Raw genomic sequence first — 18,614 nt, 5'->3', positions numbered from 1 at the left:
TTTTTAATTTATTTATACAAACTAGTATAAAATGTTTATATTTGCCATTTATTGATATCAGCCATTAAATTAAAATGATTATTGGCTAATAGTATTGGCACACATTTTAATATCAGTGCATCCTTTATCTATATTAAAGCTTTGGAGAGTCAAAGTGAATGTAAAAAGGAAACGTTTATAATAATGTGGAAAAAGTAAAAATGCCACACACACACACACACACACTCATAAACTCACCATCTTGGGTTACAGCGCTGCAGGCACAGACCAACCAGAGGATGTGCTTAACGTCCAATAACATCTCAAATCTGGAAATAAAGAAAGCTTTTCATTTCGTAAAAGTCGTTTTGCATTTGCAGCTACAGATTAGCTAGGTCTAATGGTTGATTGTCAAACTGTTTCTGTTTCATGTCTGTCTATGTCTTTGTTCCAGTTCCAATAGGTCTTTAAAAACCCACTCTCTGTTTGCTTTCTTGTCTCACTTTATCAATTTAATATAGGTTTAGCAGTCAAACAGAGAACGAGTTTATGAAAGCTTCATTCATAGTTAGCGGTAAAAAAAAGGCTGTAGCACATGTGAATTCTTAATAGTCCTACTCAGAAATATACGGATCATCATCCTGTGACAGCTGTGGTGTCCAAAACCCAGGACAGTCAAAATGTATCACACACGCCCTATATTACATCAGACACTAGAGAGCGACATATAAAGCATCTTTACGCATCGCCCTCTAACAATTAACATCGCCGTGGAAATCTGAGCGCGCGCTAAAGCCAGTCTATAATGAAGACAGACAGATCAATCAAAATCAGACGAAATCAAATCCAAAAGCTTATCTGAAAGCAATCCAAAGCTTATCTGAACCCCAGCACCACTGATATCACACACACTCTCAGCTGTCCGCATTAAAGCAGAACTGGCATTAAAATGATAAGATAATGTAAAGTGGACCTCCATTGAGATGATGCCAAGCGCGAACAAAGCTTCGGGGTGACAGACAATCAAATGAGAAACAAAGAGATGCACTGAGGCCAATATGCTCTAATATAAAAACAAAGGTGAGCAGAGGAGAGCATGGTAAAAATTAAAATGCGATTGAACTAAAGCAATTAGGCTACTTGTTAATGTGCAGTAATATTAATCAAGTAGTTATCAACATTGTAAATAATAATAACAATAATACTTACTTATTTTTCCCAGTAGACAATATTGACTAGCTATTCCTGATTCTCCAAATGCAGTCCAAATGTATCTGATGCTCCAACACCGAGCCGCTGAAGTCAGTGCTCTTTCTTCCCCTGATGCCCACGAAAAGACTGGAGACATGAGCCGGTAGCAAGTTCAAATTCTATGTCCACCCATGATTTCGTCAGTTTCCAGAGGAGGGGCAGAGAGTGCCCACCCAAAACGAATCTGATCCATCCTGGTGACTGAAGAGGAACAGAGATGTTCTGCGCTCTTAATCTTGCTGCAAGCTCGATTTTGAATCACCGATTAATCTAGTCTGAACATATAACTTGGCACATAAATAAGATTGCATTGCATTGATGCATTGCGCACAATCTTGGAGCTGCCGAGAAAACTTCCGCGCAAAGTCCAAAGCATGTCCATCTGCTCGTAAAGTGCCTGAAACAGCTAAAATAGTGACAGTCTTCGCAAATTAAATCAACATTCATTCTGTAGATTATATGCACAGAACACTCGCACTCCTAACCGTTAAGCAGCTCTCAGTATTACGCGGTGTCGCGCGTAAAAGCGCATCTGCAGGTCTAACAGGGTAGCCCTAATGGTAATCAGACATGCTGAAGGTGCTGATGGGGTAACTGGGTTATTAAGGGGTGTGAAAGAGACCAAATTGCTCTTGTGAGCTGATGTGAACTGCTCTACTCCGCTTTTAGAAGCTCTTAGGAGCTTGCCTGAGCTTTCCACACGGGGGAGAGAAGATACCGTTACCTATGCTAGAAATAACCAGCACCATTCATTAGATTTAGCGATTGCAAGATTATTAGTAAAAGTCCAAATAGCAGTCAAATGTTTGGAGTCGGTAGGACTTGCTCACCAAGGCTGCATTAATTTGATCAAAAATAGTAAAAACATTAATATTGTGATATATATATATATATATATTTATAAGTATTCCTGTTGCCGAATTTTCAGCATCATTACTCCAGTCTTCAGTATCACAGGATCCTTCAGAAAGCATTCTAATATGCTGATTTGCTGCACAAAACATTTCTTATTAACGAATGTTGAAAATGGTTGTGCCGCTTAATAATTTTGTGGAAACCATGAAACCATTTATTTTCAGGATACAAAGTTAAAATAAACAGAAAATTATTTGAAATAGAATTAATTTGTAAAACAAAAGTCAGTATTGACATTTGATCAATTTAATGCTGGATAAAAAAATATTTATTTAAAAAAAAAATCTAACTGGCCTTTAAACAGAAGTGTATGTGAGGAGTTATTGTACACAATTCATACACGATATGCACCATTCCATTTTATTATAAGGGAAACTGTATGTTCATATGTTTTATCCATTGTTAATCAAATTTGAGCTTCACTACACAAACTACAAAATAGACATGTAATAATAAAAGACTGTCAAATTTTCTAAAGAACATGATTGGTGCTTACCTGTCTTGATAATAGGGTGTTGTCAGTGGTTTCCAATCTGAATCATAGGTATAATATACTGTACATAGATGCCTCATTAGCGGCTGTTCTATGGGGCGGTCCGTGAACAATCGAGAGCAAGTTGACTGAGTGTCTGCAACCGTAGTTAGACTTATGATTATCTATATAGACTTCAGCAGATGATTTTGCTAAACTAACACAACAAGACAACATTAAAAATGTACCCAAAACATGAAATATTGAGTTAATACTATAGATACAAAAACATTCTCACCAGTGACAGGTTATCCCATTTCTTCTGGAATTTAAATCTTGGCGGTTTCACAACCAGAATGCTGGGCTTCATTGATTCTTATTGTGAGTGAAGACACACTGAACATTGCAAGATGGCAGGAGGGCCAACGTACTTGAGCGCTCGAATGTGGTATCTACGTATACATATCTATGTTTGAGTAGTTTCAGCATGTTGCTATGCAGTTGCTAAGATGTTCTCATCGATTGGGGGTTGCTTAGTTGTCTAAAGTGTTCACTCACACCAGTCTATAACATTCTGATGTCTATGGGTTGGGATCTTTCTTCAATGCAACTTTTTGTTTTGGATTTTCTCTCACTTTATCTCTCACAGGGTGAAAATCATCAGCTTGTTTAGAAAAGTAACAGTATACCATCTATTCAACAAGCTGCATGCATCATTCGTCCCAGCTGGAAAAAACAGGCATACGGGTAAACCAGTCAAAGCTGGTTTGCTGGTCTTAGCTGGTTTAACGAAGCTCTATCCAGCTGATCCAATTAAAAAAAGTGCCCAAAACCTCTTTAAAACCAGCTAACAGTCCTGTCTGAAGACCAAAAGATCAGCTTAGGCTGGTTTAAGATGTCTTTTTTTTAAGCAGAGATGTCCATAACACCAATAGTGCAGCATAACTAATGCAACAATTTATGCAAGTTGAGAATGTAGGGTTGGGGTTAAATGCATTACAAAAGGAAGATCACTAGGGAATGAGGAAAAACAAATCTTTATTCACATTTATTATATTTATCACATCTTAGTTAAAAATTGATTAATTACTTATTATTAAAAAATCATATTTATTTTTTTAAACTTTCATTGTTTAATATTGTAGCATTGAAGCTGGTTTCCGCCTCATATCCAATTTAAACTCTTATTCTGAAATTTTTTTCCAGAATAGTGAGACATAAAATTGGGATTGCGAGAAAAAAAGTCCGAATTTTGAGATATAAACTCACAATAATAATAATAAACAGGTAATTGTGGCTTGTATCTAACAATTCTAACTTTTTTCTCACGATTGCTGTTCATATCTCATGATTCAGACTTTTTTCCCCCCAGAATCGAAATAAAAAATTGGAAATGCGAGAAAAAAGTCAGAATTGTGAACGAAACAAAAAGGTAATAGCACCTTTTATCAAGTGATTCTGTTTTTTTTTTCAGAATTTTGAAATAATTGGAATTGCTAGAAAAAAAGTCAGAATTGTGAGATGTAAACTCAATTTAAAAAAGTAATTGCGGCTTTTTATCTCGTGATTCTGACTTTTTTTCTCACAATTGAGACTTTCCCCCTCCGAACTGATATAAACTCACAACAGCAAGAAGAAAAAAATTATTCCATGGAGGAAACAAGCTTCTAAATTGTAGAGCCAATTCACTGTAAAAAAAAAAAAACCTTTAAAAATGCATACTTTTATTGCGCATATAGTTTAAAAACAGTACAAAAGTCATGCTTGAAAAGTGGTGCTCATTAGACCCCAAAGAGGGTCATAAATCATCGAACAGGTCGTCTGGATCAAGGTTCGCAGCAGCGGTTGCTGGTTTTACTTGGACTTTTGACGTTTTGCTCGTTTCGGCTTTGGCATCTTCCGTCGGCTTCTCTCTAAAATTACAAAGTGAAGGAACAACCGTCAGCAGAAGGTGGAGGTAAAATGCATAGCAGAAGCTGGTATAAGTCATGAAACTGGAGTAAAGCCTTACTGCCACAGGGTCAAGTCTAAACGCTGTACAGTTCATCCTGTATAATCAGGCACATACCATGTGTTTTTAGTGTCACTGGATGCTAATAAAAGTTTGAAAGTCACTGATCATGTACTCCGTCACTCAAAGTGGATCTGACACTGATGTACAAGGTGACATTTATGTCTCAAAGTCACTGCAGAACTAACTTTTGTTAACGGTAACTTGCTTTCATTACTACATTGTGACAAAATTAGCATGTAAAAATGCTCCTTCAGCATTAAAACAAGAAATAAAGGTTAAGCTGCAGAATATCCCAAAGGATTCTGTCTATAAGGACGACGGAGAGCTTTTCAAAGCGCTAGAAGAAATCAGGTCACAGGGAGGCAAAATAAATGAGATTTATAGTCCCGTAAGCCTGTTAATTTCAGGATGTGCCGGGGATCATGTAGCCTTTTAAGCAAAGCTTGTCCTGTGGTGTACCAGAAGACACATGGACAACACAACTGGAAGTTTAAACATACACAAATGAGAGAAAGTTAGTCGGATTACATCACATTTAGCAAAAAAGTTACATGGACAAAATGAATGTAAACTATAAAGGTTCTTCAATGGTTCAGCAAAGAACCATTTTTGCAGTTTGTAGCATTCTTGAGTTGAGCAAAATGGGTCCTTGGAGATCTTTTGCTTCTTCAAGTTACATTACAGGTTCTTCAGATCAATCCAATAAATATTTTTATACATACACAGTATTTTTTCAATCATGACAATCTCAGAATATTTTTTGTTATTGAATATGGCAATGTAAATGTATTTGTTTTAGACGGACTAGATGTGCAACGCTGCTGCTGCATAAATAGACATATATAAATCCAGGTGGAGCTGGGGGAGGTGGAGGGTCAAAGAGGAACTATATATATATATATATGAATACCTGGTGATCCTGATGCAGTAATATAAATAAGTAAATCATTTTAATTCATATAGATAATAATTAAATCTAAGAGCCATTTTGAATGCATTAAGAATACAATGCATTAAATATACAATGCACCAGGAATCACATTCAGAATGAATTCTGTTTTGTCTCATGCATATAATATTTGTGAGCTTTAATAAGCCTCAACGTGGGGGAAATGGGGTTCATTAAAAGTTTACAGCTTCCACGTAAAGCATTCACAAACTCTTAAAGAGCCTGTCCCTGGAAACGAACTCTTCCTTATTAGAAACAGGTTTGCATCCAGCAGTGTCTCGTCATAATGCAGCTGCAGGAATCAGGTGAATTAGACGCCATTTTAACGGATCATGCTGAGGAGCTTCCAGAAACTTTTTAGTATCCTGCTGAAATAGTAAGAGCTGCTCCATAAAATACCACCATAATAACAATCAGGAAAAATACAAATGAAATATTCAACTGCAATGAAGCTTATTTCCTCAACGAGCAATTTTGAAATGTTCAAGGGTAAAAATGAACATAAAACAGTGAAAGAATATTAAAAGAAGTTGAGAGGAATAATAAGAACGCTGTCGTCTAAAATTGATGACAATGTAAAGGTTCACCACAATGTAGTCGTGTTACTGCCACATACAGTTGGGTCAAAAATTCTGCAACCACATGGAATATATGCTTATCACATAAATATAAAAAAGACATGAATATTAAATGAAGAAATATATCATATTCTGATCTATTTCGAGGTTGCATGCTAATTGTAAATGCAACAAAGATGCATTTTCACAAGTGGAATCAGACTTTAGGCCCCCGATGTACAAGCAACAGGGCCTTAAATTATAAAACAGATTGTGTTTCCAGGTTCATGATCCCTGTAAAATCAGATTTAAGGTCTCATCTTGCCACAAGTGCAGTTCACAACTCAAATACTTGCTTCTGAGACATGCAATTAAAGAGCTGTCTAGCAAAAAGGAAGCAAGTGTTAGGCGAGGTCCACAGGGATTGACGCAATAGAACGCAGTGGAAGTCTTTAAAAACGCTTCAAAAACAGATGCCACATTCTGTTGCTTCAAATACATCTATTTATTAGTAATATTTTGAGTGTCTATGAAATAGCATGCTTCATCGATAAATAGTCTTGCAGGCCATTTGGTTGATATGAAAGATAAAAAACCCTGAAAGTCACCATGATTTTAAAATTCTTTTAAAGAGTTTAAACTCTTATTTTTTATGGAACATTGCAGTATTTATTATAAATGATTTATGCGTTCACATCATTTTTTTTTAAAATTCAAGTGCTCTCATAATCTTTCATCAAAATAACTTTCTCTCTGATGATTTGTTTACAGGCGTGAGGGCGGGGCGACCTGTCACTCACATGAGATCCACCAATAGCAAACCACATCCATCCAATCAATTCCTGATGGACATAATCAAGTCCCGCCCTACATTTTTTTCACGTTCAAGAAGCCGTTTCACTCAATATGGGGAAGAAAAAACAATCGAAACTTCGGTTTAATGCAGACTTTAAAGTAAAAAACGTCTCCTGCTTGCATATATTTGTCATCAAAAATACAATGAAACAAATGAGAAAAGTCTGTAATTGTTCTTTTCTTGACCAAAGAGCTTTTATATGGTGCGTTGGTAGTGGTACCAAACAAACACGGAGAGGCTCAAAGATTTTGATCTTTTCTAACATGTAAACACTAAAATGGAATCAGCTGATTAGTTCATTCTCATTTGACTCAAAAACCACATTTTATTGAACTTAGTAAATCAAGCATCAGAAATGCATCTTTAAAAAGCAAACCCCCAACGTTCATCTGTGAAACGATGCTTAGTCAGCGCAATCTCGGACAATCTGAGTGTAAACAGTGCATTTGCATTTCTGCACATGTAAATATGGTGGTTTGATCAAGGGGTTCCCCTGTGCGGCTCGCATCTGGAAGCCATTTTCACGCAACTAAACTCTCCTGTAAGGGTAGCTTTGATGATGAACAGAAAGAGTTGCTTTCCTACTGCCTTGTGGGAGGAAATCCGTAGGTACGGGCATTGATAACGGGAGAGCACATACGTAGATCACGTATATATTTGCTGTCATGATTCACTGGGAACAAGCTGGGAATTTTCTGCAGGTTGGGGAAAAAGGTCTTATGTTTCTTTTAAAATATTATTACGAGAAGCACTGGATCTGGTTAAGAGAATGTAACGGAGCCCAGAAAGGGGGAGAGATGTTACGGTATGATTTCTAATAGAGACCACAGACATATGAGACATAAGAGTAAATAATGTAAATGGGTAAATCTATATCCACATATCATGAAGTAAACCCATGGATGATTTAATTAGAATGATGAAAAACAGGTTTTTTTAACACACTGAACTCAAGTAAAATAAAGAACCAGCAATGAAAAGTCTTACAGGTTGTCTGAAACGCCACCACTGGTCTTTTTTAGAAGTTATTACATCAAGTGTAAATAATTCTTAACAGAGGCAACACAAGGGTGAATCTTGTGAAGGGTGAGGAAACTTACTTGGGCAAGTACGAGGGCTATAATTATATTACTAAATGCATTAGTACACACACTCATATATATATATATATATATATATATATATATATATATATGTTGTATATAATATAGTTATATATAACTATATTGTATACGGTGTATATATATATTGTATACAGTATAGTTATATACTTAATTATCATTATTAAATTATTATTTAATTTTATATATATATATATATATATATATATATATATATATATATATATATATATATATATATATATATATATATATATATATATATATATATATAAAATTAAATAATAATTTAATAATGATAATTAAGTATATAATCCAATCCATATATATATAGTCATATATATATATATATGTTTCCTTTTGATTATGGAGTAAAACATGACCTGGACATTTCTTTGGGAGACCCACAAACTAAGCAAACTGCAGCAAACACACATGCTGAGCGCTGTATTAATGCGGTGTAACTGGGCTGATTGTTGTCTGTTGTCATGCTCAGATTCATCTCTAGGCAGGTGCTGGGAGACTGTAGAACCGCACTGTTTCAGCCAGAGCCCAAATCAATCCACGTCTGTCTGCGTTCTCTCGCTCTCTCCTCTTCCTCTTCTTCATCTTCTAATAAAATGACTATTTAAGTTCTGATGCACCTCTGAATCCTCTAACACAGTTTCGACTTCCTTCTCTTCGACCTGGGAAGGAGATACTTTACAGTTAACTTTACTGTCTCAATGACTTATGTCTTTTTTGCTTGTCTGGGCAATCTTTCATCAAAACATTCTAACTTTGCTTTTCACAATCCAATCAATTTACGATAGATAGTATTAAGTCCCGCCCTGCATTACAAAAAGATTTTCACTGCATATACATTTAAATATAAAGCACCCCAAATGAAGCTGGCCTGATCTGAACATGCGGTTCTGTAGCTGAATAAACAAATCATGTCTGCTGGGTGATTCTTTTCATCCTTTGGAGGAGAAATGCTTTTAAACATGGTCTTTATTAGAGCAGATGCCATGGCACAGAGTCTCGCCATCTGTGGACAGCACCGATTGTGCGGTTTGTTTGTGGGGAAAAAAACCTGTGGGACTGATTCTTGTCTCTATCCAATGACTTGTATTTTGCCTGCTGGGAAGCTGCTACTGGCGAATGTCTTGATGCCCATACAAGGCTTTTAAACCTACAATAACAGGCCATTTGCTTTTCGATTCCTCTAGAGATGTTGGCAGAGTGATAAAAGACACTGGCATGGAACAGTACTGTGTTCAAAATCTTCACTCATTGGTGAACTTACTTTGATATCTGCTTTATTTACACTAACATTAAAAAGTTTCAGGTCAATAACTTTTATTTTTTGTTATTAACTAGAAATTAATACTATAAATAATCTATTAAGTAAGGAGACATTACATTGATCAAGTATGACAGCAAGTCATTTATAATGTAATAAAAGATTTCAAATCAATTGTGTTCTTTTGAACTTTATAGTCATCAAAGAATCCTGGAAAAACATTTTAAAATGTAATAGTATTTTTCAATATGACAGTTAGAGACGGTCTCAACAACAGTACTGCCTTTTTGATCAAATAAATGCAACCTTTGCAATAAAAGAAAACCATTAATTTTTTCTGTGAACACAAAAATTGAGTTTTCTGTTATTCATACAATAAAAGTAGGCAAAAATCAGGGCCTGTCAAGCTCCAAAAACAACAAAAATATAACAACATATTCCATAAAATCACATAAAGTAGTCTTGTGTTGCATTTCATCTTCTGAAGCAATATGAAAAACATATTTGCGTAAAAAAACCCCAGCATAAACACCACCTTATATATTCAATAAATGTAATTATTTGACATTTTTGGTGCTTGACAGACTCAGTCCCCATTATCTTCACTGTATGGAAAACAACATGAATATTCTTCAAAACATCTGCTTTTGTGTGGAGAGAGAAAGTCATACAGGTTTGAAACAAGATGAGGGTGAGTAAATGATGACAGAATATTTGGGTGATCTATCCCTTTAAAGCTGCCTGCCACATAAAACGCACATTCATTTATGATACACCACCACTAATTTGTGTCACGTTCTAGAAAAGCGTTCCAGCTCTCAAATTGTGCGTAATTAGCCGAGGCATTCAAAGCCACACGTCTGTTTAAAAACCTCACTCCAGGAACAGTATGAGAGACTCCAGCTGGATTTCTCCACTGGTGAGATATTCTCTAAAGATGTTAGAGCCAGATCTCCATGCCATGGAACTCTATTAATGTTTGGAAAGTCTTACACTTACACACAGTGGCAGAACCCGCTTCGTAATGGCGGGATGCAGAAGGAGAAAGAAAGTCCAATACAAATTCTCAGTGTTCCTCAACACCTGACATGCGAACACACGCACTAAACATCTGGCGCTGAGGCATCATTCTGTCATGGACCACCGCGGCCACGGTCCGCCAGGGCCTGCGAACGTCACCGCTTTAAGTGTTTGCTGACAGGGGGAGCAGTCGGCGACACTGGGAGACTAGAAACACTTTTAAACATTTACTCTGCCTGCAGAGCCACACAAACACTCTTGTTTTTACCAAGTTTTAAAAGACCCTCAATAAACATTAATCTCTCCATATCCCAGCATAACGTCAATACAATATGAAGCCAAAGCGTCTTTCGTATATGTCTGCCAATTTGAGAAACTATCTTTCTGTACATGTCTGCCAACTCAAAAAAACACGGGCTCTGTTCCAAATGCTAGTTAGCTGCCTTTCTACCTACTGTCGACTTTAGCAGCTCCCGTTTAAGGTGGCATCCAAACTAAACTGATTGGAAATGTGTAACGACTCAGTTAACAAATCAATCACGCCACACACACACGCTCCTCACGTAAAGTGCGTAAGACATTAATCTAGTGTTCGTAGTTGACCACATTAGCCTAGATTTTGGCATGTTGCTAAGCTAACAAGCCTGAATGGATGGACATTTGAAATACTTTAGAAAGATGGACAGACAGACATAACGATGGATATTTAGACAGACAGATTTTTGAAATACGATGGATGGATGGATGGTTTTTTTTAAGAGATGATGGATGGATGAATGCATGTTTGAAATATGATGGATTTTTGAAATACGATGGATGGATAGGAGATAGATAGATAGATAGTGTAAGGCCGTCTTATTTGATCCAATGACGGTATTCAAATTAGCGGTGAAGGTCTCACGCACGCGTGTTCCGTCTTTTCTCATGGCAAAGGGATTTTTGGTTGAATGCAATACATTTTCTCATATGTATTTTCTCATTATTTCATCTGACTCCATAAATGAAAAGGGTTTTAATGATATCTGTGCATCATTAAATGTGAGCGAATGTTTTACTATTCTTTTAAACTCTTGCATGAAAATAATGTCAAAGCCAATTAGAATAATCAAATATCACAATTTAATATGTCAGGTAAATGTATCCTTATAATTTCATAGTCAATGCAAAACATCAAATGCTCTAGATCAAAGAGGAAAAATGTTTACCCGACAAAGACATACATGAATGCTGAGTCTCGGCGTCTCTCAGCATTCACGGGCTGATCTGAGATAGAGAAAGAGTCCCGAGCTCTCGCTGCGTTTCATTATATACCCAGACCTCATTTCAAATCTAAACATCATTCACAGTGGAAGTTTACCTGTAAGTCACCATTTGCTAGCAGTGGAAAATTAGCATTCAGTCAAATGGTCAGAAGGTGTTGACTCAAAGACACACCCTCCAGTGTGGAAGATATTTCTAAACTTCCTAAGAACTTTATTACCTTTTGGTTTACTTCTTTGGGAATGAGACATTTGTACCAGTCGCACCGAGACATTTCAAATAATACCAAACATGTATAAAACTCGATGATAATCATTCACATTAAACAATTTCGATTCTTGTGTGAGTTTGGGAGATCTCTGCCAGGATGAAGAATGGGGGAGAGAAATGTAGATTAGGATGAGGGAGGTGAGACCTTCGTCTCAATAGTGCATGAGGGGGAGTTCAAATGTTAATTTCCTTTGTTTTCTCAGAGAGTGGCCCTCTCCTAAAGTCCTTCCAGTTTTTCCAGTCTTACAATAGAAAGATAGATAGATAGATAGATAGATGAATAGATGGATAGATCTTTTTACGAGATGATGGATGGATGTATATGCATGTTTGAAATATGATGGATTTTTGAAATAAGATGATGGATGGATGGATGGATGGATGGATGGATGGATGGATGGATGGATGGATGGATGGATGGATGGATGGATGGATGGATGGATGGATGGATGGATGGATGGATGGATGGATGGATGGATAGTTAGATAGATAGATAGATAGATAGTTAGATAGATAGATAGATAGATAGATTGACGGATAGATAGATCTTTTTAAGAGATGATGGATGGATGGATGGATGGATGGATGGATGGATGGATGGATGGATGGATGGATAGTTAGATAGATAGATAGATAGATAGATAGATAGATAGATAGATAGATAGATAGATAGATAGTTAGATAGATAGATAGATTGACGGATAGATAGATCTTTTTAAGAGATGATGGATGGATGGATGGATGGATGGATGGATGGATGGATGGATGGATGGACATTTGAAATACTATAGAAAGATGGATGGAAAGACAGACAGATAAACAGATTTTTTAAAATACTATAGAAAGGTGGATGGATAGCTATATGGATAGAATCACCTAGGAATAATACTAGAATAATAACTCAGAAATAATAATTAATGCCAAATAATCTCCAAAACAATGTGACTATTTTAGGATAAACGCAATGCGTTTTCTCAGGATCGGCGTCCCTCAGGTGCCATCAAGTCTGAAGAAGTTGCTCAATGCAAATCTAAACCATTCATGGGATTTTTATTGTACAATTATGGAAGCCACTGAGGTACTGGCAAAGGAGAAGATGGAATTATACACATTTTCCTATTAATAAGTAAAAAGGGCTGGAGAGAGAAGCACCCAGGGGGGCCTGCACTGAGAAAAATACAAGTTGCTGGCAAAAGACCAATGTTTTCCACCCGTACGGCGGAAGAGTGTTCTGGGAAAGCCGCTTCTGTCTGCTCGACTGGCTGCAGGCGCGGAGAGAAAGGTTGAATGAAGTGGACACCAGAGAGTAAGACAACCGGAATTATCACTGACGTTTTTATGGCCGCAGTCGCATGGGTTTATGGGTATCATATGCAACATATGATGACAGGCCTCCAGGAGTCTGGGTGCGTTACGAGCCGATCGACCACAATAAAACGAGTAGTTAGATGGAGGTTATGTGTAAATCTGAGGATGTGAGTGATGCTACCTGGATCTCCGTTTGGGATGAGTCTCCGGCGGCTGAAGATGACGGTGGCGACGCTTGCGGCAGGGGGCCACATCTGTGATGTCGTTTAGGCTGTCGTCCATCGGGCTGCTTTCCGGCATCTCTGTTAGATAAAACAAGTGTTAAAGTTCATTCACTGTTCATTTTTACCATTTTTTTCAGTTGTAGTCTTTGTCTTTTGATGACAATGTACTTCATATTTGGACAATATTTCATTATGCCATATTCATGAATTGTACTTAATGAAATGGTATACATAACTAATTGTAAATGCTATGACTAAGTATTTCAGCAGAAAATATTTTTTAAAATGTATCATTTCAATATATAAAAATTGTACATTTTAACATTATAATGTGTAGAAGTAACTGTGCATCGATCAGACCAAATAATAAACAAGTTTGGGAAAATAACTATATTTTAATTTACATTGACTCACACCCACATCGGATCAATCCCAAACATACTATGACTGAATATTATTTATATATTATTAAAAACCTTAGAGTTGAGGCTTGATATATTGAAGGTACAGGTAAATATGACGTTTATTATAATGGGTTTATGTGAAGATTGTTTTAAGTTCACTTAAATTAAAAGTTGCTATATATATATATATATATATATATATATATATATATATATATATAATGGCTAAAATTTAGGGGAAAAACAATTTCATAGAGACATCAGTATTGGTATCAGTAATGCCTTCATTCATAAAAAGATGCCATTAAACAAATATTTAAAATTTACGGTCTTTCTGTGGTTTCAACATTAATTTGGAGTTTAAATGTGAAATTATTACAATATAAAAATAAATTGAGAACTTATCCTAACAAACCATACATCAATGGAAAGCTTATTTATTCAGCTTTTATATGATGTATAAATCTCAATTTTAAAAGAATTACCCATAAGACTTCTATTCTCTTCTATTCTAATTGTTGGTGCACTGTTAATGTCTTAAATTGTTTATTTTATTAACAGCATGTAATAAAAAATGTGTTTGTCTTCGTTATAATTGATTAAAAACAAACAAACAGACAAACAAACTATTAAAACAATTAACTAAATGATTTGACAAACATTTAATTTCATTTTCAAACACATTTCATTTAAAGCTGAAATATTCAGCCAACCTGATCGATTATTACCATTTCTAAATATGAGAGCTACACAGCCATCTGCTGCCAATTTAATAATTTCAATTATTTTAAAAAAGGACAAGATGAGTCATTATTTGTGAATGTTTGCATCTATAATAGCTCTGAACAGGATTAATAGAGGTTCTCACAGCAAGTATTCAGGCAGCCGGCCAAGATGTGACTCCGGTAACACAATCAACATCATAAACGCATTAAAAGCATGCTGAACATCAACATCAACATTAAAGCACTGTACATGCAGCTTGACTGCAATAAACACAGCAGGAGAACATCTGTCTCATGTGATATGACAGTGTAGCACAGTGGGAGATTGTTCAAGACGGCGAAGAATCAAATAGCACCTATTCTATAAGCCATTCTCATGTGTCATTGACTTTTTGCATTGCCAGACATATTTCCATGCTTGTTTCTGGCAGTTGTTTACATCTACATGAGTTTAATTTACACTGGTGGACAGATATTACTATGAAACTGGGAGGGTTTGACTTGCGTTATTTGGTGCAACAAACATCCTAACCACATTAAAGACTCTTTCAATTATGCTTCATGTACTGCACCCTGATAAACTTTATAGTGAAGAAAAAAGACTGAAGCTACAACTCCTACTCTTTAAGTACAAAAACATTACCAAGCACACACTCTGAAACATAAACCATTGCATCATGCTTGATGAGAAAGGGAAAGGACAATAATTGAAGCCCAAAGAGCTCCGTCTGAGGAACCAAGCCACAGAAACTCAAACCTAGCAACCATACATTACAATTCAGCTTGTTTACAGGGTCACATGACCTTAAGAAGGGGGTTTCTAGCTTTTCACTTTTACTCCGCAGAGCTTACACAGGGGGAAAAACAGAGAAATTGAGCAACTCGCAGACTAAATCATGTGTGACTCCACCTCATTTCCCTTCTCGTGCCTCAAAACTCTGACTCAACGGCCTGAAGCCCCCAAATACGGTCTTTGAGTAGCCCGATGTCGAAATCCCCCAAAAGCAGACAGTGTTGCCAAGGAACAACTATTCTACAAGATGATGTCATAGCTTGGTAAGTATTGACTGACAAATGCAAAGGAGGGTTAAGGGAACGAACAACCTGTATGCGATCTTAGTTCTGGCTCAAAGGTTTAATATGCTGCTTCAGCCCACCTTTACATTACACTGTAATATTTCTATACTGGTAGAAATACTGCAATAAGTAGTGTTGTTACTAACTGTGGCTACAGTATGTCCGAAATCACCAACTATACCCTCATCGACTATTCCCTACATTATGAATCGGACACTGAGTGCGCCGGAAGGGCTGCCGCTTTTGCATAGTTTGTGCTTGCGGTCTAATAATCATTGGAAACTTAGCAAATCGGCAGCTCCAGTAGTAAGATGAAAATAAACTATGTATAAACCGAGATTAAACAAATTAATTATTAAAAAGGAATTTATACCTGTATGATATTACGCTGTACCCACATTGGACCAGCGGTTTGTAAAATGGATGGATGGTTCAGCTGCGGCGCCATCTTCTGGTCAGACGGGGGAATTCAATCGGCACGCGACTCTAGCAGTGCATTATGGGTTTTCTCTAGCCATTGAGCATAAATCGGTTGTGCACTCGTTATTGCAGTGCATTATGGGATTGAATCGAGTGCACTCGATAACGTCCACTATGGTTTCGGACACCACTACAAATAGCTGTTCCCACAAATAGCCCTATTTAAGGGTATAGGGGATGATTTCGGACAGTCTGTATCTGTAATAGAGCTAATTTTTTAACAAAAAGGGGTTAATTAACCATGCAGTGATGCCTATATAGGATAATCCGGTGAATTTAGTTCTTAACAAATGAAAAATACACCATTTTATTTGATTATTTTCTCAACCTGATGGATGCAACCCAAAGATAAGATTATTTATAAGTGAACAAGACTGATATCAGTTTAAGAACAGCTCCTTCACATCGTATAACACAAACAGAAAAGACCTACAAGAGTAATAATAACAACACCTTAAAAAGCCAATATACAAATCGTAAATTGTACAACATTTGATATACACAACCCTGAATCGCTCACAAGTTGAACTCCACATTAATGCACCAATTTGAGATTTTGCTTGGCTAGTTCTGTCTCGATGACATTGCTGAATTCTTTCATGTTGTTTTTTTTTGTCGATTTCTACCATTGCATGGTATTGTCATTCTGTCCAGCTCTACGTCAAGATGTTGATGCTAAGCTTTCATGTGCTTGCCAGAGTCACTATAGATCAAATCAGTATCATGTTGTCATTCGTCAACCTGAACTTTCTTGGACGAAATTCCACTAAATTCTCTACACGTTGCTAAACTATATTAAAATATGAGTTTCAGTTGATGTTCTGGGCATACATTCAGTTGTAGGCTCATCTAGTTTGACTTCAAACTTTGTTAACTTTGCAAACATGCCCAATGAACACAATATTGCAGAGCCTTGAGAACAAATCAACTCAGAATGAGTCAACTAAGCTGAAGAATGAGAATTTCCACAAATCCACACAAACTAATCACAGACTTTGTTAAAAGCAGACAGAGAAAATCTCAGCAGTAATTTGCATTTAAACAAACACTGTTTGAGGCACATGCATCTGAAATTGTGGCTGTCTGAAAACTTTAAAGGAGTAGATCACTGAAGAACATCAACCTGAAAATGACAACCTAACCTATATGCTTTTGTTTTGTTTGTTTGTTTGTTTGTTTGTTTTAGTGAAAGAATAGAAAAAAAGGTTTGGAAGGACAATGATTTTTTTATTCTTATAAGTTAAGGGACCCACACCCTACAAGATAATCAGGCCGAATTTGCGCCCAATTCTCCCCTTTGGGCAATCCTAAGTAAAGTCAAGCAAATTTTCTGTAAAAAGCAGTCCGAACAATTTTATTGCCATTTCTTCTCTACATTTTTGTCGAGAGATTTTGCAAGATTTCCTGTGTTCACAGTAGTGACTTTGGTTGTTTGTGAATGGGTGTGTGTCTTGCGCAGCACTCCACACACTGGAGGAACAAAACCATTAAATCTATGATTTTTGTGGTCTCTCACATTTGAAATGTGTGCCAGCCTTTAGAAGAATCACCTTGTGTAAGAGGCTTTGGGTCAGGGCGTCTGGGTTCTGCCTCCTGTTCGTCTTCTGTACTCCCTCCGTAATCGGTCTCTTCTCCAGGACTCTTATCTGCCACAGTCTCGATCGCCTCGTGGTCTTCACTCTCTGCATTTTTCTTTCTAAGAGTAAACAGTAGGTACAACATGTTAACAAGACATGTGCATTGAATAAGGCAAGAACTAATGAAATTTTGCTATGTTCTGCACTAGGTTGGAAGTTTCCGTGATTTGTTTTAATATTCAAAATCATTCAAAAGTTTGGTGTCAGTAAGTTATGCTTAAATGTTGCTCTTTTGAAGTTTCTATTCATCCTGAAAAAAATGTATCACGGTTTCCACAAAAATATTATGTAGCAAAAAAGACTAGCAGAGTTCACACCACAACTGTGGCTATAGCCTAATGGCACAGAGAAACCATATATTTGAAATCACTTTCAGAACGATTTTATCCAGCTGATGAACGATAAAAACATTGACAGCCAATCAGAATCCATCCTGCTTTAAAGAGCTCAAGCATTTAAAGTGACAGACAAGCACGAGCTTAGAATAAACAGAACGTTATCGTCCGCTGGGCCGGACACTAATATAGTCTTTATAGTTATCGTTCTTGGTGTAAACGGGCCTTCAGGCTCTACTCCTTTAATTATTATTTAAGAGTCTTAATCAAGAGCGCAGTGCTGATGGACTGAACCTTCTTGGGTTTGTACCTAAACGGTTTAAGGTTTCTATTACGCTAAAGGACAGAGCTCGTTGCTGTCATTTTAAGTTTTGTTTTACACCAAAACATTCTAATTATAAGCGCAGCAAGGAAATGTGCTCGACACAAAACTGGAAGTGATTTTCATCAATGTAATATCATAACGGGATTACCT

General features: G+C 36.6%; 2 protein-coding genes across 3 annotated transcripts in view; both read right to left on the bottom strand.

Annotated features, from left to right (window-relative positions):
• vcanb (versican b) overlaps window positions 1-1,492 on the bottom strand; it is a 31,944-nt gene extending 30,452 nt beyond the window's left edge. The window contains exons 1-2 of one of the 2 annotated variants that reach the window (XM_077243552.1): window positions 1,189-1,492; window positions 238-308 (exon numbers count right to left, since the gene is read on the bottom strand). In XM_077243552.1, the coding sequence (XP_077099667.1) occupies window positions 238-301 (64 nt within the window). In that variant the 5' untranslated portion in view covers window positions 302-308; window positions 1,189-1,492. The remainder of the gene's footprint in view (window positions 1-237; window positions 309-1,188) is intronic. The other variant, XM_077243553.1, reaches the window with a different exon arrangement.
• Window positions 1,493-3,638: 2,146 nt separating this feature from the next.
• xrcc4 (X-ray repair complementing defective repair in Chinese hamster cells 4) overlaps window positions 3,639-18,614 on the bottom strand; it is a 44,664-nt gene continuing 29,688 nt past the window's right edge. Inside the window, exons 6-8 of the mRNA XM_077243549.1 lie at window positions 17,718-17,863; window positions 13,439-13,559; window positions 3,639-4,530 (exon numbers count right to left, since the gene is read on the bottom strand). Of these exons, the coding sequence (XP_077099664.1) occupies window positions 4,416-4,530; window positions 13,439-13,559; window positions 17,718-17,863 (382 nt within the window). The 3' untranslated portion in view covers window positions 3,639-4,415. The remainder of the gene's footprint in view (window positions 4,531-13,438; window positions 13,560-17,717; window positions 17,864-18,614) is intronic.

Source organism: Siphateles boraxobius, unplaced genomic scaffold (assembly GCF_051911475.1).
Source record: "Siphateles boraxobius isolate OS27281-9 unplaced genomic scaffold, OSU_SipBor_1 25, whole genome shotgun sequence".
NCBI lineage: Eukaryota > Metazoa > Chordata > Actinopteri > Cypriniformes > Leuciscidae > Siphateles > Siphateles boraxobius.
This window is presented reverse-complemented; position numbering and strand designations above follow the sequence as displayed.